The sequence below is a fragment of the Musca autumnalis genome, unplaced genomic scaffold (assembly GCF_047663935.1).
Source record: "Musca autumnalis isolate F117 unplaced genomic scaffold, ASM4766393v1 scaffold_5, whole genome shotgun sequence".
NCBI classification, from domain to species: Eukaryota; Metazoa; Arthropoda; class Insecta; order Diptera; family Muscidae; genus Musca; species Musca autumnalis.
In genome coordinates this window covers 2,215,035-2,242,851 of record NW_027412088.1, presented here as the reverse complement: position 1 = coordinate 2,242,851, position 27,817 = coordinate 2,215,035, and the positions used below count along the sequence as shown (strand labels likewise).

The following is a 27,817-nucleotide window of genomic DNA, read 5'->3' as shown; positions in this document are numbered from 1 at the left end:
TGTAATTTGAGAATTAAGTTTGAAATTCGAATTATTTCATTTGTAATTTGAATTTTTATACCCTACACCACTATGTGGTAAGGGGTATTATGTGTTAGTGCATTTGTATGTAACATACAAAAGGAAGCGAGATAGACCCATAGTTCCTTCTAGGGATATACATAGAATCACTTTCTGAGTCGATTTATGCATGTCCGTCCGTCCGTCCGTTCGCAACATACAGGTCGCATTTGTTGACCGATTTAGCTGAAAATTGGGGAATACCAGTTTTTAGCCGTCGGAAGATCAAGTTCAAAGATAGGATATATCGGTCCACGTTTTGGTATAGCCCCCATATAACGGTACCCCCCGATTTACGGTTTTTTGACGTTTTCAGCTACATTTTCAGACCGATTTGGCTATAATTTGACATTTAGGGTTCTTAAGTGTAAATAAACATATATAACACAACTTGTGGACATAGGTCCACGTTTTGGTATAGCCCCCATATAACGGTACCCGCCGATTTGCGGTATTTTGACGTTTTTAGCTACATTTTCAGACCGATTTAGCTATAACTTGACATTTAGGATTCTTAAGTATCAATAAACTTATATAACAAAAGTTGTGGATATAGGTCCACGTTTTGGTATATCCCCCATATAACGGCACCCCCCAATTTACGGTATTTTGACGTTTTTAGCTACATTTTCAGACCGATGTAGCTATAATTTAACATTTAGGGTTCTTAAGTGTCAATAAACTTATATAACAAAAGTTGTGGACATAGGTCCACGTTTTGGTATAGCCCCAATATAACGGTACCCTCCGATTTGCGGTATTTTGACGTTTTTAGCTACATTTTCAGACCGATGTGGCTATAATTTGACATTTTGGGTTCTTAAGTGTCAATAAACTTACATAACAAAAGTTGTGGACACAGGTCCACGTTTTGGTATAGCCCCCATAAAACGGTACCCTCCGATTTGCGGTATTTTTACGTTTTTAGACCGATGTATCTATAATTTGACATTTAAAGTTCTTAAATGTCAATAAACTTATATGACGAAACTTGTGGACATAGGTCCACGTTTTGGTATAGCCCCCATATAACGGTTCATTTAAGTTCATATTTTCGTATAGCCCAGATACCTCCGAACTAGCTGTTAATGACATTTGAAGTTCCCTCGTTATGTACCGATTTTCGATATTTTGAAGATTCTATCTAAATTTTTAACCGAATTAGGAGTTATTTGACATTAAAGGCTCCCATCAAAAACTGTCAACATAGGCCCATGTTTTATTATAACCCCTATATAACAGTACCTCCCAATTTCTAGCTCACCAAAAATTGTAAACATACATAGTTAGATATAGGCACCATAAAAAAGGGCCTCCCGAATGAAGCATAAATGTACATAAACATTATCTGACATTTTAACGTACCCACTTAAAGTTGGGGACAGGAATGAAAAGTAATTATTCCATTTTAGTTCAGAATATTTTATGGTGTAGGGTATGAAAAGTTCGGCCCGGCCGAACTAAATGCTTTTTTACTTGTTTAATTTGTAATTCGAATTATTTCATTTGTAATTCGAATTTTTCCATTTTTTTTTTCGATTGAAATTCCAAATGAAAAACCTCGATTTACAAATAGAAAAATTCAAATTGCAAATGGATAAATTCGAATTACAAATGAAATAATTCGAATTACAAATTAAAAAATTCAAATTACAAATTAAATAATTCGAATTTCAAATGGAATTCTCAAATTACAAATGAAATAATTCCAAATTCAATTGGAATTCTCAAATTACAACTTAAATTCTTCGAATTACATGTGAAAATGGTGTAGTGAGTACTTTCAGAGTAAATTCATATATTGTCTACAATTATGTTGCTTGAAGCATACTCTCAATCATATAATGGTGTTTTACTTAGTGACGTATTACTTATCGGACTGGTAACTACAGTTACTGTTATTGTTCTGGCCGTAGTGTTATGCATCAGCCATGTAGATATTAGAATGTTATTCAAATGTTAACATATTTTTTTTAGGAAAGGTAAATGTGGGACTGAATTAAGTACCATTTGCTTTATTTCGGATCTTTCAAGTACTACAATAATCGATTACCCCGGTAAGAACGCATTTGTCAATGATTTTTTTATTTATGGTTCCGAAACAAAACATTTTAAATGCGCCACGCAATAGTAACCATGAAATAGGAACTTTAAAAGGTTATAGTCATATTTTTGATTCGAACCCATTTTAATTTCTGTTAAATGGGATAACTAGGATAAATACCAACCAAGGCGTGTTGAATAGGTTGTGCTGTCACACCATCTGTGCGAATATCAAGTGTAAAATCCCTTGTAACAAAGTTATTTTTGTTGTAAATTCTCCAAAAACAGAAAGAAATTGTTCACATAAATTTTTCAAAATTTGTCGATCCACTACCTGTTCGATATGCCTTGATACCAGCATAGCTTCAAGCCTTGTTTTGTATTTTCCATATTAAGAAATCACGCTTTGGCGTGTTTTTGAGGTTCCAAGTTTTTCTCTTGGAATAGGTGTTGGAGAGAAATTTGTGTATTACGTTCAATACACTAGTGTTTCTAACTCAAATTGGCGAGTAATTTTCAAATCCGGAAGCAGTTTTTCTCTATTAGCTCTTGGCATACACACTGCTATCATGCGTGGCATACACACGACTATCATCCAGTGAAAGTAGTGATGTAATATGGGACGAAACATCCGTGACTTTGGCGAGGGTCTTGAAGATGCCATACCAATTCTGGTTCTATTTCTAGTAAAATTTTACGCATTTACCCTAGAAATCTAAGTATATGGTCATATCCTATCCGTTTTTGTTGTTATCATTTACGAAATAGCCCACAAGTTCAATTTCTAGAGTTAATTATGTGAACACATTTTGACGTACAATATGAGGCACCGTTGATTATCCTGATAATAAATTTCTAGTTTACACACAAAATACGCAATTTTTACCAAGTCCGATATGGGTCCTCTATATCTTTGCACTTATATTCACGATGAATATAGCAAAAACTTGAGTAAAACACCTTTCCTCCTAACAGAAATATTATCCTCTTGTTGAGAGTGTCCTTATGGATTCTCATTTATATCAAGGAGTTCGTTTACAAGAAAAGATAAATATATTAAAGGTTGTGATCATCGAATGGGTATACAATTGAACGTCTTTATAATGAACACCACTATGACGAATAACGAATTGCCTTATAGACAAATTATATTAGTAACGAAATTTCTTTATAATGTATTAGTTATCCGCCCCACAGCACATAGGTTTTAATCAGGAAATTTTTGGCCAAAACCCCATTTTTGAAGTTTCGAAATATTAATTTTTTTTTGCAGGGAATAATAAAAAACACATCAAGTCATCTGAAAATAATTAGTTTTTGTAAGTAACGTTAGTATTCGTTGATTGGCGCAGTACCAAAGTTGACAATTTTTATGTAAAAATAAAACAGACTTTGTGCTGTAAAATATACAATTTTTGTTGTATTGCGTCGCTGCATAAATATACAGAAGTGAGATCAAAGTTATTATGAATCTGGAAGCTGTCAATGAGTACTTTCATAATATTTACAAAAAGAACGATGAAATTTGTAAAATTAGCGTAATAAAATCAATGTTTTTTATATATTAAAAATTATTTTTTAAATATAGTTAAACTTTTAAAAAAATGTCCACCTCCAAATCGAATTTGAGAGATAGCAGGGGGCCTGTACTAATAAATTCAGAAGTCAAATCGTGCTCAAATTTGCCACAGTTAAAATAAAGTGGGTTTTTCTATTTTACGATGGGAGAATTTTTTGTATATATGTATCTGTTGTGACTGTACGTAATATCCAATTGAAATAGAACGGTAATACCCACATCTATCAACCGATTTTCCTTAAAATTCATATTTAAGGGTTTCAGAGTGTAGAAAACAAGTATGTATAATTTTTTTGAAAATAGGACCATTTTTGTCATCGCCCCCACATAAAAGTACCGTCCGATTTTAGATATTTTGTGGATTTTAGAGACATTATATGGCCGATTCGGCTGAAATTTGGTATTTTGACCTCTTGAAGATAACAATCCTTCGTACCAAAAATGTTTTGGTTTAGACCCCACACAACGGGAGCACACTGTTCAACAATTTTTGGCTGTTTTTGGTCACTTTGGTCGATAAAACGTAAGAATTGCTGTTTGTACACATTTATTATAAAAAATGATTAATTTCAATACAAAATGGACGTTGAAGTAGTTTTGGCCAGAAAATTTGGATTTGGGACCATTGTGCACAGCTACGTTATTGACAACTAACTCATCCGTCTAAATAACAATATGAACCCATTTAATGTTTTCAACGTTTTAAGCCCTTTATAATGTCTTTTGCTATTAATTGGCAATTTATGTTAACATTGGATAAGAATCGTCCATAATATGAGAATATATTTTGAAATCCTGCAAAACACAAAGATATAAATACAACTAAGACTAGACAAAATGCATGCAACAAAAAATGTTTACGAAACTTTGTATAGAAACATTACCCTTAACAGGTTGCAGTTTATTCAAAATCGCAACCAAGGAGGAACATTTCATGTAATGGTATCAGAAACGAAATTTATGCATTCAAGGATCTATTCAAGAATAATTCTATGTCAATTGGATCGGTAAATTCGGTTAAATACGTAAAAATGTATGTGGTTATGGTTTCCTAACAAATGTGCTATCTCCAATATTCTTTATTTGCAAATCCGTGTTCGGATATTAGCGATCATACATTTTTTTCTTTTTCATTAGAATATGTTATTATTATGTAATATTATCTCCAATATATTCATTCCTAAAAATTCTTTTTGTAAGAAGTACTCGGGAGTTATGCCAAATCAATATTAGTTTGTGGAATTCTGTTATCTGTTACCGTTTATAGCACGCGGATTTTTTTCGCTGGATAATTTCGCATTGGAAACACTTATTTCAAATGTGAGAATATACAGGTATGCAGATCGATAAATATATGTTTAATATTTTGTTTTGGTGCAACACAAGATACAAAGTGTGTGTGCGATTGGTGTGATTAGTTTTGTATTTCTGCAGGCAGCATAAGAAAGCCGTAATAGAAGTGGTGAAAATTGAAATGGAAATTAAGATACTTTAAGTTGAGACTATTTGGTGGCGTTCGAATGAATTTGTTGACGTAACCTCTCGGAAGTATAAAATTTAGCAGGTTTTGTCGCGGTAATTGGAGAAAAGCGGTCATATTTACTTAAAAAAATGTATATAAATTTATATGTGAATATAAAGTTACGAAAAGGTGAAGGCGGGCTTTTTAGACGAAAGAAACAAATTTGTTTTGGCGGCGAAACGTGTTGTGGTGAGTTTGAAATGTAATCGTTGTTGTTGTGGTTAGTTTACCTAGATTCAATTAAACTCTTAAACAGTCTATCCCAATACTCAGAACTGAAAAAATCGAGAAACCAAAAGATATAAGAAACTGATTAATTTTTGTCAATGCAAATCAAAAAAGAAGAAGAACTGAGTTTTGAGTCTTGAGATGAAAGAAACAAAATCCATGCGATAATGAAAAACATTCACTCACACACAGACCAGGCACAACACGCAAATTCATTTGAATTCAAGTATGTGGGAGAAAACAGGGAGGGAGGGAGAGAGAGAGAATGGGCTTTGGGCCTGCAACTCAAAGATTAAATGACAACCTTAAGTTTTACATAATGGCCAATTTCAGAAATCCGATATAGAACTGACATAGTACACCCAGTGATAGACAATCTGGAATCTGCAGAGTATTTCCCGCTTGAGTACAGGGTTGGAATCCGATGTTTAAGATTAATTTTTTTGGGGTATTCAGTTAAATACTCTGGCGGAAGTAGTGGGCATAATATTTGCGAATAAGAGATAATTCACATTCAGTACCATATACACACCTGCTCAAAATAATAGAGGCACCTTGTACATTTTTCTTGAAAGTTCAATAGAAGAAATAGCTTTTTCTTATACCTCAATGTCATACAAGTTTAGCAATTAACAACCAACGTAAGTTTCATATAAAATGAACTAAGTTAAGGCAATGTTTCAACTAAGGGCAGTAGATTTGCTGTTCATAATAATAGATACACTTCAGTTATAATCGGAAATAATAAACTTTTATTAATTTGCATGTGAAATATTGTTGAAAATAACACAATGGACTAGTAGTTGGTACTTTCAAATCTTACCCCTATCACTTTCCTAACAAAATGTTGTGTCCTCTAAGAACTCCACATCCTTTTTCTTATTTGGATTCTTTCTTTGCATTTGGATTCCTATTTTTTGTTGCTTTATTATCGCATTTGATTTTATTTCACCCCAGAATGGGAACATTGTGACAAATATTTTTGGGTAAAAACGATGAAAGTATGTTGCGGAATTTCACCTGGGATTAGTCAAGAGGTAAGGTCCTGTATTCCAAATTGTGTTAGGAAAGTGGTAGGAGTAAGATTCGAAAGTACCAAGTACTAGTCTATTGTTTTATTTTCAACAATATTTCATATGCTATGATGTACAGGTGGATTCTTTGTAATTATTTTTAAATTGGCCATAGAATTGTAAACTGACTTCAATTGCAAAGCAAAAAATAAATAAATAAAAGCTTATTATTTCCGCTTATGGCTGGAGTGTATTTATTATTATGGCCAGCAATTCTACTGCCCTTAGTTGAAACATTACCTGAACTTAATTCATTTTATTTATGACATTGAGGTATAAGAAAAAACATGTTCTCCATTTCTTTAAACAAGTATAACTATTCTAATGAACTTTCAAAAAAACTTTACAAGTTATATCTATTATCTTGGCCAGGGGTGTATATTGAATCTCCATTCATAGCTCCAGAACTCCAGCGAAAGTATTTAATGCTCTCGTTATCTACAATGTTTATAAAATGGAACAGAGAGCGTTTTCGGAACTCGAATGTTTAATAAGAAAGTGGTCGAAAGAGTATTTAAGAATTTATAAAAAAGTTGTCAAAGCTTTAGCGTGAGAGAAAAAAACAAACATTTGGAAGAGTCCCTAACATACCTGGTGCTATTGCAAGCATATCACCCAATGATTGATTGAACGCTTCATTTGATTTATGGGATCGATTGTTATGGAATTTGATCCATGAATGGATCGATTGGTTAATTGAACGGTCGTACGACCGATTCATTAGTTATGTCATCTACATAAGTATGTATGTATGCATAAAGTGTATGCATGCATTGTTTCTTTGTTTGTTTGTATGGATCGGTTATATGCAATACATTGGTTTGGGAGAACATAGTACTTACGAGGCTGGTGGACTCGGTAAAGCCACCTGGTGTATCTTCCATGTGGCTACTGATGCAGAATGCTCGTCGGCTGCATAACAACGCCATAGAGCCTGTATCAATGATGCAGCTGGTTGACGCCGTCGTATCATGTGTTTTTGTCTTTGTTGTTGTTGGACCTTTAAAGCAAATCCACTACCCAGAATGCCCTGTGAAAATTACAAAATGTAGAAGTTCAAACTGCATACCTCTTGGTCTGATCCACTTACCGCTGGCAAAGCGAAAAATGATATGCCTAATAAAGCGCAAAATGATGCTATAAGTTTGCCTTGCCAAGTTTCCGGAACCATATCACCATAACCCACAGTGCATAATGTGATCTAGGAAAGATAAAGAGCTTAAAGATCACTGATTATTTCAGTAAGAGAATCCACTTACCACACCCCACCAAAGGGCTTGTGCAAAATTACTAAACTTGTCATTCACATCTTTCTCCATCAAATACACCAGAAACGATGCAAAAATAAGGCCTAGGAATCCAATGTACATAGTGGTTATAAGTTCCTAAGGAGGGTGAATTCAATAGCACAGTTTACAGGTATTTCGTTCAAAGTTGGATTGTTTCCACTACTCACTTGTCTGTGTGCGTATACTACACTGCCCAATAGTTTCCATGTACCTCCACGACGGTCCATGCGTACCATTCGCAAGATTTGAAAAAAGCGTAATCCTCTTAGGGCACTTGTTGCAAATACTTGACCCGATGTGCCCATGCCTAATACAACTACGGAAGCAACTATAGTAATAATATCTGCAAACAATAATACGAAGCACATTAGTTCGGACCACAGTAAGAAATACCATTTATCACTTACCTATAATACAAAAAGGTCGTTTTACAAATTTTAGACGACCTACACATCCTTGGTATCGCGAACGACATCCGGATGACCACAGCCTGCAAATAAATAAAATAAACATTTTCATTGGAGGTACATACAGTGTTGCTGAAAACATTTTCAACTGGAATGACTATTTCACATTTAACATAGATCTGATAAAATTTATCGATTTGAAATGCACATATTTTTGTAGGTTTATAGTTTATTGAGTTGTTTTTAAAGATTTAAAAAAATAATTTGTAATTATTGCACTTATTTCACAACTGTATACAAAACAAAGCTCGAAATCACTTTTGGAACATTTTAACATTTGCAACTGAGAAAATTTGTTTTACAATTTATTTATTTGGACTCATCTTAAAGAATATTGTTAACTAAATTAATAAATATATCCTTTGGGAAAACTGTTCTCTAAGGATAGTTATTAAATGAATGAATGATCGGGTCCGATAAGAACACGAAAAATATTCGCAAAAAATTAATAGTCTTACGTGGTTATATGTATAAACGTTCAGTTATATGATGCGATTTTGACAGTTAATATGTTCGGTTAGTTCTTGAATATAATAAATATCTCCCCTACCTCATGCTTTCAGTACCCATAAAAAATCGTTTTATTTGCAATGTATAGCACAACAAATTCTATTATATTTCGACCTGGTCACAACAAGCACATTCTTAAATTCATATTACTTAAATGTTGATTTAAGTCGACGGTTTCACAACTCCAAAACAATTCCAACCATTTTTAGCTAAATTTCTATGAAAAATTGCATTTTTGCTGGAAATCAGTTTTCCCAAAATTTGCCTAAACTGTTATACCGGTATCTCTATCTTCTTATGGCGGTTTCCAACAGTTACAGTAAATACTGTACTGTTTCTATACTTATATTGGACTGCGTCCTCAATTTAAAAAAAAATAAACATTTTTAATAATCTTTGATATACATATCGAGCCATAATTACTGTTTTTCTTACAATTTTTGACATGCCTTGTTTCCGGCACACTTGTCTGTCAAAAGCATAGGTGGGATAAAACGATTAAAAACAATTTTATATCAATTAATACAAAAAAAACTCCTCAAAAAATATTGTAATAGATATTCGAACCACGGGCTTGCAAATGTTTTGAGCAGGCTAAAACCAGTGTTCCTCCGTTATTTTACACATAAAACATAAAAATGTGTATGCTAAAAATAGTTTAAATGTGAAATAGGCATTCAGTTTCAAAAGTTTTGAGCAGCACTGTATATTGTCGCAGTCAAGATTGTCCAGTTGAGAGACCGTCACTTTCCACGTATTTTGGACAGAAAGAAACATAAACAAAGAAGTTTTCAATTACACTATGCAACACTGAAAATGCAAACAACTTCTAGTATGCATTTTTTGAAAGTACATATTTAGATTACAAAAATCCTAGAAGGGTTTTGTTCTGTCAGATCCAGTTCGGATTTTATGGCCTCATCTAAACCGGGCTAAATCTACACTTTATTGCATTTATCAGGCCTTTATCTCAGAAACGAATAGGAATTTGACCTTGCTGTCTTTAGCAATACTGTAGCCCTAAACTAGTAGAACTTATCTTTTGATAAAAGCATATAAGAAAAACTCCATCTAGGGCATCAAAATCTATAAAATATAGACAATTTTACATAATTGCAGAAATTCTGGTCAGTATCGGCTAAACTATTAGGAATTGAACCAAGTAACCTTTTGCAAAATCTTCCAAATATAGTTCTCAACAATTCTTTAGAACATTCTGAAACTATAAAATGCGTACTTCATGTTGTTTCAGCGGTATTTTGCATAATATCTTTTACAACACATATTTAAAACACAGTTCACACCAAGAGTTTATTCTCGCATTTCGGATTCCACTACATTATTGACATGTTTATTAAATCGTCGTTAAAAAATGTACTGAAAACAACGGCATAAAGGCATTCTACAACAATGACATGTTCCGAAGAGTTGTGTATTACATTCCAGGGAATATTTTTCCAAAAGAAAATATTCAGAAAAAGATAACGGTTTTGGAGATACTGTGCGAAATGTATAAAAATTTTGGAATTTGTGCATATATTTTGAAATTTGAGGCAATAAATGTAGTTTTTCGAGTTCATTATTTCTCCAAATATTTTATTCTTGTCCTTATCAACAATTTTGCTTCAGAGGTCAGAAGAAGATTCGCATTGGTTTCAGAGATATAGCCCCGAATTTCTTTAAAAGCTCAATATTTAACCATGTGTAGATGGGGCCATAAAATCCGAGCTGGATCTTACACCACAAAACCCAACTGGGGATTCTTGTCGTTTGGGTCTGTACTTTCAAAAAATCCTCAGATCGAATTGTTTGCACAAGATCACCTTAAAAATGTTGCACAGTGTTATAGTACATGCTACAAATACAACAACTGTCTTCAATAATAAAATGTATACATATGGAGATATTCCTTTGCACTGTCAATGTTGATGGATAAAATGCAGAATACAATCAGCTGCCTAAAGAATGATTCCAAACTTGATATCACCAAAATCCACAAAAACCAATATCTGGGGCATCACCTACTCGTATTTGGACCAATCAGAAACTCCCTGCATGAGTTATCTTGCAGATTTGCTATTTTAGTTTGTGCCATCAGGGTTTTTTGGAGCTATTAGGCCATTATCTCTAGAAATATAGACCCGATCTGTATCTGGAAGGAATAATATGATATGCAAAGTTTGGACCAAATCGATTGCTCCCTTCAAGAGTTATTGTTCACACAATTTTACAGAAACATCTTGAACCTTTGTGGGAGAGGTACCCGAGAGGTTGTACCGATATGACCCTTCTTTGAACATAAAATAAGTTACGAATGCCAAATTTTGGAACGAATCGGTTGATCCGTTCGAGAGTTATCGTGCGCATCTGCTCGCACGACTGACTCCAAACTGTCGTATCAAAGTGTATATACCCTCTTTAGCCCAAAGGCTGAGGGTGTAATAAAATGACTTTAATATGATTTTTTCGTTACAAAAAAATACTCAAATTCGCAAGAAATCCGTCGATTTGTGTGGACCATATGTCAAATTTTCAACAGTGGCATAATACCCCACAGTGATGCTGGCGACATTTCCTGAGTATTCCAGCCATGTAAAACTTCTCTACAAGTTAGTTGTGTTCCTTTACTTGCCTGAGTTTACGATTTTTAACCTGCAAAGCATTTCTTAACCACAAAAAGTGGTAAAACTGGAAGCCATTTTTAAGAGAGAGAGAGAGAGAGAGAGAGAAAGAGATAAGCAAAATGACTCTCTTTTACCACAGCCTTCCAGACAAATTTCTTCGGGTAAAAAATTGTAGAACTGATTTTTGTTTGATGATGAAGAAAAGAATTAACCAAAACAAAAGAAAAAAAGCGAATGCAGACGAAACAAAATTAAAAACAGTGAAATAAAAGAAGAAGTTTTATTTTTTTGGTTTCTTTTTGACACTCTTATCAGATCTACAATTTTTCCGTTCCTTTACTTTTCTGCTAAAACTGGTCATGAAAGAGCAATTTTGACAGTTTTCTCTTTTACCACTTTTACCATTAAAAAGTAAAGGAACAAAGCTGTTGTGTCTTTAGGACACGCCGTTCGGACTCGGCGATAAACAGTTGGTGCCATAGCATTGAGATAATATGAATCGGGGTGAGCTCATTGATATGAAAGAAGTCTCCATTGTCCCTTCTGGAATGTTTGTTGAACAATTATGTATACATATATTATATTGTCACGAGTTATTGTAACTTTTTAATGGTTCTTTCAGCTAACCGATAGTATAAAGCCTGGCGTATTTGAATGTGCTTAGAAGTAATTGTATTTGCTTTACATTTCTGTAGATCAAACTGATTTGTTTTGAAACCTTTTTAAGCGTATATTTTTAAATTGTCCTCTTTCAATGGGATATAAGTCTCGAGGTGTCCCGCTGTTCTAATTGTACATAAATTTAGCGGAGCTCTCGAACTATATATTTTTGATTACTTTCGCGACCACCGGGGTATGGACCCTTTATAACGATACCACCCGATTTTATGTATTTTCAGGACTTTACCTACAATAATAAACCGATTTAGCTAAAATTTAAAATATTTCGTTTTTATGAGGAAACAATTTCCTTACAAAAAAATGTCAAAGTAGGTGCACAAAAAATTTCAATATAAAAATATATGTACATATGAATACTGAAAGAAATACTATTTAGCCAGCATATAACAATACCGCCCGCTTTGGGGCTAAAAATATATGCATATTTTGTAGCTCTGTAAAATAAAAGATCTCTATTTGATACAAATCTCCTGCAAATTTCAAAGCTCGTTTAGAAAAAAGTTCATAGAATTGCGTATGAATTGTAATATATTTTTATAATTAATAACAATTGTACGCACTAGGGTCCAATGTTAAAAATACAAATATTAATAAAAGACACTAAAATGGCATAACTCATATATTTTTTAAGAGATTTTATTGTTTTTCCCCATTCGAGAGCTTTCCCTTTTCGTAATAAATACTTCAAAAATTCATCTTCTAGGTCATAATCGTCAAGATGTAACTTCTTTTTACATTTTTTTCTCGGGTTTTGGTCTACAGATATCAAACCCATGAAATTTGAGGTAAAAAAGCAACTACAAAAATGTAACTCAAATCTTAATAAACATCTGTGTAAACATCTGTATAGACGGTACTTAAAGGTCAAAATAGCAAAGCAAATGAGATTGTTATACTGTTTTCTCTGGTTCTGGTCCACAGATATTCGACCGTTCAATATTCAAGAAAGTTATACCATTTAATGTTAAAAATATAAGAAACACCGTTTTTCACCGTTTGTTGTGCATTCATATTTTAGTTCGAAACAGCAGAACCGCAGTTAAAAGCTCACATTGTATTTGCTAATTGATTGAATGGGCGAATATGGCGCATATGTAATACGATGCCGTACGTGCCGTCAATTATAATGCGTCGAACTAAATGGAAATAAAACAAATTATGCTATAATAAATAAGTATGTCAATATATTTTTTACAATTAGGTGAAGATCAAACTAATAAATGTTAATAAACGATAAACCAAAATTTGGCTTTAGTGGTTAAGATTCTGACCATATATTCAAACAACAGCTTTTTTGTTTGTTTGCTCAAAATAATATAATAACTTATGGTAACTTTTGTGATTAGCATGCTCTAATGAGATTTACTATCAATTCATTATCGTCTTAATAAATTTGAAAACAAAATCTGTTAAATAACAAAGACGGTCGCTAGCTAAGTATTGTTTGGAGAAGAAAATTGATCAGCAGAACAATAAAATTCACACATAAATTCTAAAAAAAGAAGCTTAATATGATAACATTATTATTATAACTTTGTTTATGATTTGATAAACGTCTTAAATTATTACTAAGCATCTATGCATGCGTCTGCGAACACGTGTCGTAAAGGTAACGTTGGAATACATAAAATTGGAAATAGGGATGTCGAAAGGATTATGTTTTTAAAATTCCGGGATTTTTTCTTTCTATTAACACGGGGTTGCTAGATTTTTGGGGACAGTGGAATTTCTTGCCACATTAAGATAATATTTAAGTAAAAAACTTAATTTTTTATAGAAAATCTACATGGTAACTTAAAATAATAGAGATGAAAGTTAAAATATCAAAAAAAAAAAAAAAAAAAACAAGTAAAAAAGTATCAGTCGGCTTTGCCGACAGAGATATACCCTCAGCCTGTGCAAATTGAAACACTTTTTTCACAAAAAACTTATGTATTTAAGGGGTTTCAAAATTTTGGTGGTATGAACTGACAAAAATGTTGATTAGGATTAAAGTTCAAACATTTTGCGGAAAACATACTTAAAGGAATGGACCGACATAGACCATGGGGGTGCCGTAGGGGGTTTTTACACCCTTCGGGCTGTTTTCTCAAGAAGTATGGACTTGCCCCTGAAACAATTTTTACCATCGTAATTGAGGCAACGAATGTAAGATGCTTCAACAAAAATCAAAGTGATTCAATATCAGGTCTTAAAGTGAACTTATATACAATTTTGTGTGGGAGGTACGGGATGGAGTGGACAAATATAGTCCATATATTTGAACCTGATCTATATCTGGTAGATATTATAAGAATGTGTAAAGTATGGACCAAATCAGTCACTCCCATCAAGAGTTATCGCGCGCACAATTTTTGTGGGGTAGGTACCTGAAGGAGTGGACCGATATGGCTTATCTACGAACTTAAAGTAAGTTTGGAAACAATATTACGAAGGCCAAATTTTGGTCGGAATCGGTATTTCCGTTCGAAAATTATCTTGCGCTTCCACCTTAATCTGGTAGATTTCATAATGTGCAAAGTATGGACCAAATCGGTTACTCCCTTCAAGAGTTATCGTACGCACAAATTTTCCGAACATTTTCGAACTTTTGTGGGGGAGGCACCGGAAGGAGTGGACCGATATAATCCATCTTTGAACTTGAACTAAGTTTGGACAAAATATCACGAAAGCCAAATTTTGGACCGAATCGGCAGATCCGTTCGAGAGTTATCTTGCGCTCCAACCACTACACAGGGTGTCATAGGGTTTTTTGTAACTTTCAGGCTATTTTCTCAGGAAGTATGGACTTGCCCCTAATGAAACTTGCAGCGTCGTATAGAGGACTGCGAATACAACTTGCGTAAACAAAAATCAAAGCGATTCGAGAGCAGGTCCTAAACTGAACTTTTCCGAAATTTTGTGTGGGAGGTACCCGAAAGAGTGGGCCGATTGAGTCCATATTGGAACCTCATCTAAGTTTGATAGAAATTACAATGTGCAAAGTATGGACCAAATCGGTTATTCCCTACAAGAGTTATCGTGTGCACAAGTTTTGCGACAATTTTTTAACATTTTTGGGGGAGGTACCTGAATGAGTGGACCTATATGGCCCATCTTCGAACTTAAATCAAATCTGGACAAAATATTTCGATACCTAAAATTTGAACCGAATCGATTGATCCGTTCGAGAGTTATCGTGCGCACCAGCCAGCCAGATAGACAGACAGACGGACAGACAGACAGACGTGCAAACATACTTGGGGTCTAAAACCATTATTTCGATGATGTGCCTCATTTGGTCGTATCAAAGTGTAAATACCCTCTTTAGCCTAAAGGCTGAGGCTATTAAAAAAAAATTCATCCTACAAAGATTTTAAAAGCGAAGTTGGAAAAAACGACTTTCCACTAAAACGTTTACTTCATGTACATATATTTTTTTAGTAAAACCACAAGGGTTTCCGCTTCTAACTGGTATTTTCAATGTCAAGAATTGGTGGAGGCATCGGATCACGACTACTAAACGGTTAAAGAGCAGGTGAGCCGGTTGCGTGCTCTTTAAATGATTTTTTTTCTAGAAAACGATTTTTCTTTGATTTATCGTAGAAAAATTTGCGAATTTTTAGAATTTGCTTTTTAAAATTTATTTAAGATTAAACTCTTCATGGCAAAATTGGTAATTTATATTTCTTCCAATCCATTTTGGTGAGGTTTATTGTTCCTAATATTATTAACTTGAAAAATTCCGGTACTCAGAAGAAGAAATTCCCGGGATTCGGGTATTCGCGATCGCCATCTCTAATTGAAATACCTGTGGAGATATCTTAGCAGCCTCTTTTCTTACAGACTTACAACTTACATATGTATCTATAGAAGTAACACTCAGTAATTATGAACCCTATTCTCCTACACAATACCATTGCCATCACACAAACTGCTGATGGATTTTTCTTCTAGGCAAACCTTAGTGCCAAACATACAAAGTGGGACTGTGAAATAAATAATACTGCTGGACGCCCTTTCAATAGCTTACAGTCAATACATACATAAATGCATATTTTAATCCGATAGGCCGTCTTTATGTTCACTCGGCGACGAACCTTTTATCTACAGGAAGCACGTGTCTTCTTCGGCATTGGTGTCGTCTCATTTTCTCGATATGCATATATCCAAGATCTGTCTTCTGTGACAATGCTATACAAAGTGTGTTGGGCTCCGCTGCTCAAATCGTGCAACATTAATACTCAACGATGTCTTCATTAAAAGCAACTATGTTGGAAATTAATCCTGGATCGATCACCAAAGATTGAAGTTTGTTAATTGTTCGATTATCTCTCAAAAGGTATAGCCTTCCTACTTAAAAAACAAATTTCAAATATCTTCCCAGGATCAAGGGACGATGACTAGACCAGATTTCAAGTTATACCATATGTAGGGTGTAGCTATTGAAAATAATAAAAGGGCTGTAACTTATTTTTTATTGATTGCGATTATGTATGTATAATTGTGTGAAAAGTATCGTAGTGTCAAATCAGAAAAAAACTTTAGTTTTCTCACTATTTTGCTGGTTTTTAATTACCTGTTGGTATGTACGAGTATCTACGTATTGAAGAAATTTATTGTGGTTGCTTTTACTTCTCAACACTTTCGGTCGATCACTAAAAAATGTCGCTAGTCACAAAAATTCCGAGATAAATTGTTCTTACTTAAATTAACTACAATCATTTTTGCGACATGTACTAATCAAAGAAAATACTTCGGTAATGGTTTCTATTGACGTAAGACCTTGCAACTCAATAAATATTTAGTTCGATGGATATAAACTTTATCTAATATTGTGTGCTTGTATTTTTTTTAAAATGAGCTTTCTATTGTATTTCTTTGTGTACCACTCCCCGATTGTTGTGTTCAAATGAGCCGAGTCGATCCCTGATCTAAATAAACGTCATGTCTTTAGATATGTCTATAAATATAACACACCCTTCACGTTCTATAGCTTTGTCCAAAATATTTGAAGTTAAATGAGTTATTATCGTATCGCAACAAAACTATTTACATGGGAAGATTATTACTTTTCCAAGGTCGTTGGAAATTTTGTTCGACATAATTGCTGAATCGGGGGATTTCGCTAACACCAAACGTTCTCTAATAAAAATGTATGAGACCTAGAAACAGCGTGCGAAATTTCTATTCACCGTATTCGAGACTATTCGTATTACAGTCCATTATAAAATTCATGAATTCAACATGTTGCGAACTTACCGTAAGAAAAATTCCATTGTGAACCAAATAACAACTAATATTTCCATCCTAAATAATATATACAAAGCATCCTCCTCGTATTCTTTTATGGTTGAGAATACGCTCAACGCAAGGCAGGTAAAGACCATGAGGAATCTGCAAAGAACAAATACAAAATTACAATTGGATGATTAGTACACACACAAACTCAAACACTTAGTTGTCAAATTACTTACACCATCACGTGATAGAGAACAGCCGGTAACCCCCTGGGCCTTTCCAGGAAATTATAAACACGGCTTTGAAGTCTTCTGTACCGGACATCACGGCGATTGCCGCGATTGTAGTTTATAGGCTTCCCCAGTAGTGACATTCGCGGTTGAGCTAAACGATCTGGTGGAGGAGGTGAAATGAGCTTACATGACCTGCAAAAGAAAAAGACACCAAATGAAATAAAAAACGCGGGGTATTTTTTACAGTTATATTATTTTGTTTTCTTTGAAATTTAATGGTGTTTTCCTGTCGCCTTGCCTTAGCCTAAATTTCTTCTGATAGAAAATTATGGGATCGTTATCGGGGTCCATTTTGGGGGAATACGTTGATGGCGCGTTCTATAAATTCAACCTAAGATTTGTTGTCAGTTAAATACAACTCCTCCGCCTGCTCGATTCTAGCAGCAATAACGTCTTGCACATTTGAACCACAAATCAACACTCATCGCAACGGTTGACATTAAGGCGATTATAAAAATGAAAACTTTTGATTTACGTCGCAGTTTCCGCCAACGTAGACGTTGGCTTCACTGTCAACGGCTTCGCACACGAATTTTGCCCACTTTAAGGTGACAATCCAAGTCGATCAGTGCGTTGCGATCCAACCAGCCCAATGGCCCACCACCCGCCTCAACGCACACATCAACATACATATATGTTGGTATGTACGGTCACGCACACTTGTGCCTATTATGACGTACTTTTATGACCGAAGACGATCGACATCTTCTGGATAACAAACATCGTCATTGTTTCCTCTTAACATACAGCGACTTCTAAGATCAGCGTCTGCGTCAAAGGTACTAATTACCCAAATAGAATAGGTAGACTGCCCATTAACGACAGTCTCATGCAAATGCATGTCCAGCTGAAAAAAGTAGAATCGTTTAACTGGCGATCGTTATTGCAAAACCCCAACAGCTTTTTGCTTTGCGTAGATATTTATTTAGATAAGCTTATAGTACAACTCGTATTCGGGTACAACAATCGGACATAAAGATAAGGATAAGTGGCGAGAAGCGTTTGATTTTCTCCTAAAATAAACAACCAAACCGCCAAAAAATAAACAAACAAGCGAACGAAAGACAAGAATAATCATTCATTTGGCAATTTTGTCACGATTACAGTCGTACGTACATACGTACATATGCATGTATGTAGATACGTAGGTATGTCGTTCGCTTATTGACATTGTCAACTGACATGGTTTAAATGAATGAGAATGTTCGACAGCCATGGATGGTATGTATGGACGATCGTCTTACATTTCCAACAACATTGCTTCACTGTGTCAAGTGCATGGGCAATTTCGGCAGTTATAATCGGTTATTGTACAGGGTGTGCCAACAATTTTCAGCTTAAATTGCTAACACATCTGACTGAGAAGCATGTTTTTTGCGGGGTGATAATCGATCACACGATCTTCTTTAAGGAATAAAAGGTACTGTTCTACAGTAAATAATTCACAAGTCTTCTCTTGGGAGATGTTTGTTGGAAATAGTTATTTTGTTAAATAATTAAAATAAATTACAGCATTTCTTATAGAATACTCCTGTTCGTTCTGGAAGTGTTTTACAATGTTTTATTTAACCTTCTTTGGTGTCCGTTTAGTTCAAATCTGGTAACTCATTTTAACGCAGTTGCAGTTGACCAATCGAATTGAAACTTTGCACACTTTTCAGATTTGGATGACAATACATGAATATGAAACCAAATCCAATATGGGTCCATTTTTTCATATAGCCCCGATATAGCTGTACCACCCGATTTAGTTCAAATCTAGTAACTCATTTTTAACGCAGTTGCAGTCGACCAATCGAATTGAAACTTTGCACACTTTTCAGATTTGGATGACAATACATGAATATTTTTTCCTACAGCCCCCATATAGCGGTACCAAGCGATTTCAGGTATTTTGAGGAGTTTTTCTTCGTTTTTGCCCGAATTAGCTATCATTCTGCATTTGGGATTTCCAATGATACAGACATTTCCCCACCAAAAATTGTGAACATAGGTCCAGGTTTTGGTATAGCCCCCATATAGCGGCACGGCCCGATTTCAAGTGTTTTAAGGATTTTATCTTTATTTTTAGGCCGAATTGGCTGTAACTTGGCATTTGGAGTCCCCAATGGTACAGAAACTTCTCCACCAAAAATCGTTGACATAGGTCCAGGTTTTGGTATAGCCCCCATATAGTGGTACCACCCGATTTCAATTGGTTCAACGATTTTATTTTCATTTTTTGCCAGAATTGACTGTAACTTGGCATTTGGAGTTCCCAATGGTACAGAAACTTCCCCACCAAAAATTATGGCCATAAGTCCACATTTTGGTAAAGCCTTAATATATAAATAAAACGCTTGCATATAAATTATAAATGGTGGCAAAATTAAACGGCAAGTGTTTTATTTGAGAGATTCCATCATGAGGAAGAATATGTTTATTGAGGCTAAGCGACAGATTATTTTCTAGTTTTAAGTGCATTTCTATAATAAAACACTGAAACTTAATGTTTTTAATTTTTTTTTTTTATTCTACATGCAAAATTAATTGGAAGTAGTGCAATGTAGACTAGTTCTTTCACGACATGTTTTGATGCAGTTCTAACGGGGTAGTGAAAAAAGGAACTACATTCCCCACATTTTATGCTCAACCGGATGCAGTTCAGTGAAAAATACACTCCAATTCCTTACATTTTAAATGCATCCGGATGAAATCTAACGATTGACATCCATTTCTCACATTTAAATAGCATCCGGATGCAGTTCAAATGTTGTCGCGAATAACGCACTCCGTTCGTTACATTTTATTAGCAGTTATTAGAGGCCCCTACAAGTACATAAGTCAGTTTGTACATCCCTACAAGCGCATCGGCATCAAATCTTCCAAAAACGAGTTGCAATAGCTACTCGGATGTTACCGTGAGAGCCATCCCAATTACCATATGGTGGATAGGTCCCGCCCATTCAGGCAGATCAAGGCAAATCTTCATAATCATCTTTGGACACAAACTTTTTGCTGGGTTGTATCCATAGACCGAAAGCCATACTTTGTTATTGTATCGATTTATGGACTCAATTGCCCAGCAAAAAAATTAACAAGTTTCCGAAAACACGTCTGAACCTGTTCTTAAGTCTAAAAGGAAAAAGAGGAGCGATATAGTCCATCTTAAGTTTGGAAGAACGATTACGATGTCCAAAGTCTGTCAGTCAGTATGGACTTACTGCCGATTCAAATTGTTCTGTCACAATATAAGACCGGAGAACGTCAATGTCAAAACGAACGTAAATGTGTCCCTAAATTGCACATTAGGGAGAAATGAATAAATTTTGTGTAGGGGGTACCAGACGGAGTGAACCGATATAGTCCGTATTCGAACAAGTCTATTACTATGCGCAAATGTTAGACCAATGCCAATCACTCCTTTCTATAGGTGGTCACCGTAGATTTTTTAGACCTCTTTGACTAATATGTCAGGAAGCATGGACTTGCTCATGAAAACCATTGCCCGGTAAACAAGACCACAAGAAGCACTTCGGTTAAAAATTTGCTAACGATACTCGAACAGCTTTTAAACAGCACTTAAGCAAAAATTGTGAACTTTTGTGGGGAAGGTACCCGAAAATGTTTTCCGATATAGACCTTCTTGGAACATGATGTAAGTTTGGAAAAATAGTACTATATGTAAAGTTTCAGCCAAATCGAATGCTCAATTCGTGCTCATCAGCCATTTTTTGTATAGACATTATATCAGGAAGTATGGACTTTCCTCCGAAAAAAATTGTACCGTTGAAAAAGTAGCCGTGAACACAGCCTGCTGCATGATGATCCGAGAAGAGTTCCTAAGCTTGACTTGTGGCAAAATTTTTGAAAATTTGCGGGGGACGTACCCAAAGCAGTATCTATCTATCTATGTCTAGAAGAAATATTACGATGTGCAAAGTTTAGACATTGTATTTAAGTTTATTCGGGAACATTTGGTTGTGTTCTTAAAAAAAAACTTCAAGTAGCTTTTTATAGGGTAATAAGTAGATAGCGGAATCCTTTGCAAATGCATATATGGTTAGGATGGTCATAGTGAAAATCTGATTAGACAGAAACTCGTTTTATCACAAAATAAAACGAATTAGGCCTAGACATTTTTGCATATTTTGCATATCGTGCATATTTTGACATATTATGTATAAATAAAACAAGTGAGCCAAGGCTATAGTCGGTCGGGCCGACTATGTGATACCCTACACCACTACCCTTGTTGTTAAGCTTTTAACTAATAAAATATAAAATATTAAAATTGGGATAGCTTAGCGACTTTGCTCTGAATGTCTTCATTAACACAGGTCAATTTTTTTGAAACGCATTTAAGTGCATCGACAATACAACCCAAATAAAAAATGGAAAAGTGGGATGTATGCCAACCATCAATAGACTTCTTTCTCTGTTAGACCCCCATCAACCCCAAAATTTCGTGAGGATCCGATCAAAATTTCGTAGTGTGATTGCACAAAAATGGAAAAAGGGATGCATTACCGACTATTGCGATATCTCTGTTGTTTGACCACCTATGACAACCTACTTCACATCGTTGTAAAGGTGATATTTTCTACTTTCCTTGCCAGGTTTTGCTTTCGATATACCTCCTACAGAAGGGAGATATTAACTTTGAAATAAAACGCTGGTCTTTTTTCCAAATATTTTTTTTCACATTCCGACCCCTGAATAATATCCGGCCATTATCAAAAATCAAAAGGTTTTTTCCTCTGTTGGACCCCCAATAACACCCAAAATTTCGAGACGATCCAATTAGCGTGATTTCCAAAAAAGTGGAAAATGGGATGTATTACCGACTATTGCGATATCTCCGTTATTTGGATACCATCATTGGGATTTTATTACTTTCATTTTTAGACTTTGCTTTTGGAAGGTCGCGAACCAAAGCTGTGATATTCGTCATTTTTTTAAAAATCGCAAAAATGAAAAGTTGTGTTCTATTAGCGGCTATTGCGATATCTTCCACCACCTACGACAACCTACAAAGGTGCAAAGGTGATATTTTCTACTTTCATTAGCAGGTTTTGCTTTTAATATACCCCTTTTAGAAGCGGAGATATTCGCCTTGAAATAAAACGTTGACTTTTTCTCCAAATAAGTTTTTTCCCATTCCGACCTAAATATTATCCGACCATCACCAAAATCAATAGGCTTCTTTCTCTGTAGGATCCCCATTAACCCCCAAAATTTCGTGACGATCCGATCAAAATTGCAACCTGTAGTGTGATTACAAAAAAAAAAAAATGAAAAAATGGGATGTATTGCCGACTATTGTGATATCTCCGTTACGTGGCCACCTACGCCAACCTACTTTGCATCACTGTAAAGATGGGATTTTCTACTTTCATAGTCGGATTTTGTTTTTGGAAGATCCCCAACCGAAGCTGTGATATTCGTCATTATTATTAAAATCGCAAAAATGAAAAGTTGTGTTCTATTAGCGGCTATTGCGATATATTCGTTGTTTGGTCACCTACGAGAACCTACTTTACATCATTAGAAAGGTGATATTTTCTACTTTCATGGCCAGGTTCTGCTTTTGGTATACCCCATATTGAACCTGAGATATTCGCTTAGGAAAAAAATGTTGTTCTTTTCTCCAAATAAGTTTTTTGCCCATTACGACCCCTAAATATTATCCGATCATCACCAAAATCAATAGACTTCTTCATCTGTGTGACCCCCATTAACCCTCAAAATTTCGTGACGATCCGATCAAAATTGCGACCTGTAGCGTGATTTCCAAAAAAGCGGAAAAATGGGATGTATTACCGACTATTGCGAAATCTTTGTTATTTGGTCACCTACGCCGACCTAGTTTACATCATTGTAAAGATGGGATCTTCTACTTTCATAGCCAGGCTTTGCTTTTGGAAAGTTTCCAACCAAAGCTGTGTTATTCGTCATTATAATTAAAATCGAAAAATTTAAATTTGGGCTTTATTTGCGACTATTGTGATATCTTCGTTGTTTGATCACCTACGAGAACCTACTTTATATGATTAGAAAGGTGATATTTTCTACTTTTATTGTCAGGTTTTGCTTTTGGTATACCCCGTATAGAAGCTGAGATATTCGCTTTGGAAAAAACGTTGTCTTTTTATCCACATAAGTTTTTTGCCCATTCCGACCCCTAAATATTATCCGAATATTATCAATAGGCTTCTTCCCCTCCGGGACCCCCATCAACATCCAAAATTTCGTGACGATCCTATCAAAATTGCGACCTGTAGCGTGATTACAAGGTTTAGATGGACAGACGGACGGACAGACGGACGGACGGACGGACACACATAGCCAGATCGACTCAGCTCGTCGAGACATTAATTTTGGTATAAGTATGGGTCTACGACCATTATTTCGATGCGTTACAAACTTTTTGGCCAAAACCAACTTATAATACCCTCCCCACATAGTGGTGTAGGGTATAATGAGCATATGCAAAACCATATGCAAAAATATATACAAGGATTTGTGGTCTAAAAATCCCACCGAAATGGCTGAAATGTGGTATTAAGTCTTCGTTTTGGGTATGAAACTTTACACCTGAAATTTGTCCGCATGGATCCGCGTATTCATATAGCCCCCATAGAACAGTACCTCCCGATTTTCGGTATTTTGAAAGTTGTAGCCTCCGTATCCCACCGAAATGACTGAAATTTGGTATTTAGTCTTCCTTGGGGGTATAAAACATTCCACCTGCAATTTCTCGATATGGGTCCACGTCTTCATTTAGCCCCCATAGAACGGTACCTCCGGATTTCTGGTATTTAGAAGGTTGTGGCCTTAATATCCCTCCGAAATGGGTGAAATTTGGTATTAAGTCTTCCTTCGGGGCATACAACTTTCCATCTGAAATTTGTCGGTATAGGTCCACGTCTTTATATAGCTCCCATAGTACGGTACGGGGGTGGCCTCAATATCCCGCCAAAACAGCTGAAATTTGGTATTAAGTCTTCCTTGGGGGTAAACAACTTTCCACCTAAGATTTGCCGGTTTAGGTTCAGGCCTTCATATAGTCCCCATAGGACGATACCTCCCGATTTTCGGTGTTTTGAAGGTTGAGGATGTGGTTATACATTTCTCTATTTTATTGAGTTGTCTGAAAAGAATTTTAAACAGAAAAATTGTACATACAAACATTTTTGTACCTATTATTGAAATATTTGTTGCATACGAAAATATGTAAAATGCATAAATTTTGCATATGCAAAATTGTATGCATTTTGCATAATTTGCATATGTCATATGTTTCGATTGCAATTGAATCAGAAGCCAAAAGTATGCCTAGTCCCAAAATTTGGCATGAAGCGGACCAAAAATAGGGGTTGCATAAAATTCCGCTGTCTAGTAACAAGGTACATATGTGTATAAAGAGAGAAGCGGTACTAGCTGGAATGAAATAAACCAGATTGCGAATGATAGAATAGCTTGGAAAAACTTTGTAAAGGCCCTATGCTCCCCAGGGAGTTAATTGGAAATAAAGAGAAAGAGAGTCCTCGGGCTTATAACGGTTTGACACAAAAACTTTTAATCTTTTATCGGTCACATTTCGGAAGAAGATGTTGGAGTATTTCATTTTAAATTACACATAGTTTTACCTAATTATATGGTTATTTATTGCCCTTTTATTGCTCATATTTTTATTACAACGATAACCTTATACATCAATAAATTAATGTTTGTTAAATCATGAATTATGTAACTCATACATCAAAACGTTTTTTATTGGAGTAGTTCAAATTCCTTTAAATGTTTTCTTATTTTGAATATTTTTTTAGTTTTGGAGTTGTCAAAACCGGTGAATAACACGGTTTTAGTTTCTACGCAAACAATTTTTCCCTTCAAACGTTCATATCTCGGGCAATATTGTTCCGATTAACTTGCTAGTTATACTTTGAAGTAAGTTAAAACATTTATTTATTTTCTGAAATTTAAGGGTTTGCCCCAAGCTCACTATAACGTAAAATTAGCTTTAGACGAATGATATTTTATGCTTTTGCAGGGGGTCTCAATACTTAAGTCGCACACTGTATTTTTTGTTTGTCAACGTGTTATCAGGTAATAACTGTAACTTATTTTATAAAACGACCGAAAGGTGAACACACAAACCATAAAGATTGAACATATTATTAGTACATTAGGGTGTATTTATATATGTAAAATGTTGATAATATTTGGAGTATCTAAAAATTTCGCAAAAATGTTTGTGACGGCATGAGCCAAGAAAATTTGTCCAAGAAAATTGGTTGGACTGCAAATAATTTGAAATGTTCTGCATTATTTTCAAAAGCCATGTCGTCTATTTCTCTAAGACGAATTAAAACCAAATTTGTTCGAATTACTACTTTTATTTTCTGAAAAATATTAGTTTCATGTTTGTTTTCAAACAAGAATTTCTAAAATAACGGGAGAAAACCATAATTTTAGAAACCTCGATAAAAAGCATATTGTCGTAAATCATGGTGGAAGAAAGAAGTTGATACAATAATACCAACTGATGTCTCCATTTGCTGTCAAAACATATTCTTTAATCAAAAATAAATAACAACAAATATTCCCTTCTATAAAGAATATATGTTTACAACGTCTTTATTTAAGCATCGAAAAGAATATTTTATCATTTTCTTCTCACTTTTGTGGACTCTTCGCACAAAAACTTTTGACATCAAATGAAAACTACGGCCTGAATTCGCATTTCGGATCACCTTCTTAAATTCGCCTTAGTCGTAAATATGCTCCAAAAATGTTTATAGATCAAGTATAAGTTTGGATGACTTAAATTGAGGAGGCGTAAATCAAAGTATTGCTGAAACCGTATTGATAGAAACCATAAAATCTTATGATAATCATGATACCCTAATAAACTTATAGGTCGATTATGCATTGCAACACAACTCCAGTTGCGTTGCCGTTGGAATTCATACAGTTTTTAATAAAATTAATAGCTGAACTTTCAAAACCTTGACCAAAAATTATGAAAGTTAAAAATTTTGTGTAGGTTTAGGTCTGCAAATTTGCAATAAAGTCCGCGTAAATATAAGTTATCAAACTCCGCCTTTGTCTTTTAGCCATTCACATCCGATATGCCTAATGATCTGAATTAAACCAAAGCGAAACGATAGTTGCATATTGGTTGCGTGTATGGGACTTCGCTAGAATTCACTTTTTCAATACAAACACCTTTTTGGTCTTGAAGGCTCGAATAATTCAATTCACTTAAAGCATTAGCTCTTTTTGGCTTTTTGGGTTCTAATTCCTGCAGGGAATTGCAAATATAGGTCCACGGAGAACCTCCATGCAGAAAGTTGTCAAAATAGAATACAGGGATTGCATTCGCGAATATGTCGAATAGATTTATACAGGGCTTTAATGTGGTGGAGGATATAAACAATTCGGCCCGAACATAACGCCTTTTCTTCTTTAATGTGCATATCCAGAATCACAAACCCACTTCAGTTCCATTTTTTTGCCATATTATGTTTTCAATTGAACACATTTTTGACCACTAGGACTGATTCTATCTCAAAAATCTTTTAATGTTATTTGTATACCATTAATTAATTGATTAATTCAAATAAAAACTTCCAAAAAGAACAATAACTCGAATTAGCGAGTGCAGATTAGACTTGTATCGAATATTTCCAATCAAAAATTGTCTACGGCTCCTTCTTTTCAAAACTGGTTGTATATCCAGCTATTCTAAGAAAAAAGTATTCTTTCATGTCATACAAACACAAAACTTTTCTTTTTAACCAGAAGTAAAAGAGTTCGTAAAAGCCAACTAAAAAATTCAGAGAATTGTATTAAGACAAGTAAAAAAGTATCAATCGGCTTTGCCTGTGTATATTGAAACAATTTTTTCCCAAAATACGTATGTATTTAGGGGGTTTTAAAAAATTTGAACCGACAAAAAAGTTGATTAGGATTAAATATCAAAAGTTTTGCGGAGGAGATACTAAAAGGAATGGATCGACATTGACCGTTATGGAAGTGGATCTGCAGCCACAACATATGGTGCCATAGGGGGGAGGTATCTGAAGGAGTGTAGCGATATGGCTTATCTTCAAACTTAAACTATGTTTGGACAAAATATTACTGATGCCATATTTTGGACCGAGTCGGCAGATCCGTTCGAGAGTTATCTTGCGCTCCAACCACCTCACATTGTGTCATAGGGGTTTTTTGCAACTTTCAT

The 27,817-nt window shown here is 34.8% G+C and overlaps 1 protein-coding gene across 31 annotated transcripts in view; it reads right to left on the bottom strand.

Moving 5' to 3' along the window:
• Positions 1–27,817, bottom strand: part of KCNQ (KCNQ potassium channel) — a 117,092-nt gene that overhangs the window by 16,822 nt on the left and 72,453 nt on the right. For 10 of the 31 annotated variants that reach the window (XM_073991220.1, XM_073991210.1, XM_073991229.1 and 7 more), the window contains 8 exons: positions 17,533–17,721; positions 17,318–17,452; positions 8,202–8,284; positions 7,962–8,137; positions 7,765–7,890; positions 7,596–7,706; positions 7,348–7,535; positions 5,435–5,479 (listed from right to left, as the gene is read on the bottom strand). In XM_073991220.1, coding sequence (XP_073847321.1) covers positions 5,435–5,479; positions 7,348–7,535; positions 7,596–7,706; positions 7,765–7,890; positions 7,962–8,137; positions 8,202–8,284; positions 17,318–17,452; positions 17,533–17,669 — 1,001 coding nt within the window. In that variant the 5' untranslated portion in view covers positions 17,670–17,721. Of the gene's footprint in view, positions 1–5,434; positions 5,480–7,347; positions 7,536–7,595; positions 7,707–7,764; positions 7,891–7,961; positions 8,138–8,201; positions 8,285–17,317; positions 17,453–17,532; positions 17,722–17,827; positions 18,928–27,817 lie in introns of those variants that run through there. The other 21 variants (XM_073991227.1, XM_073991214.1, XM_073991231.1 and 18 more) reach the window with 11 other exon arrangements.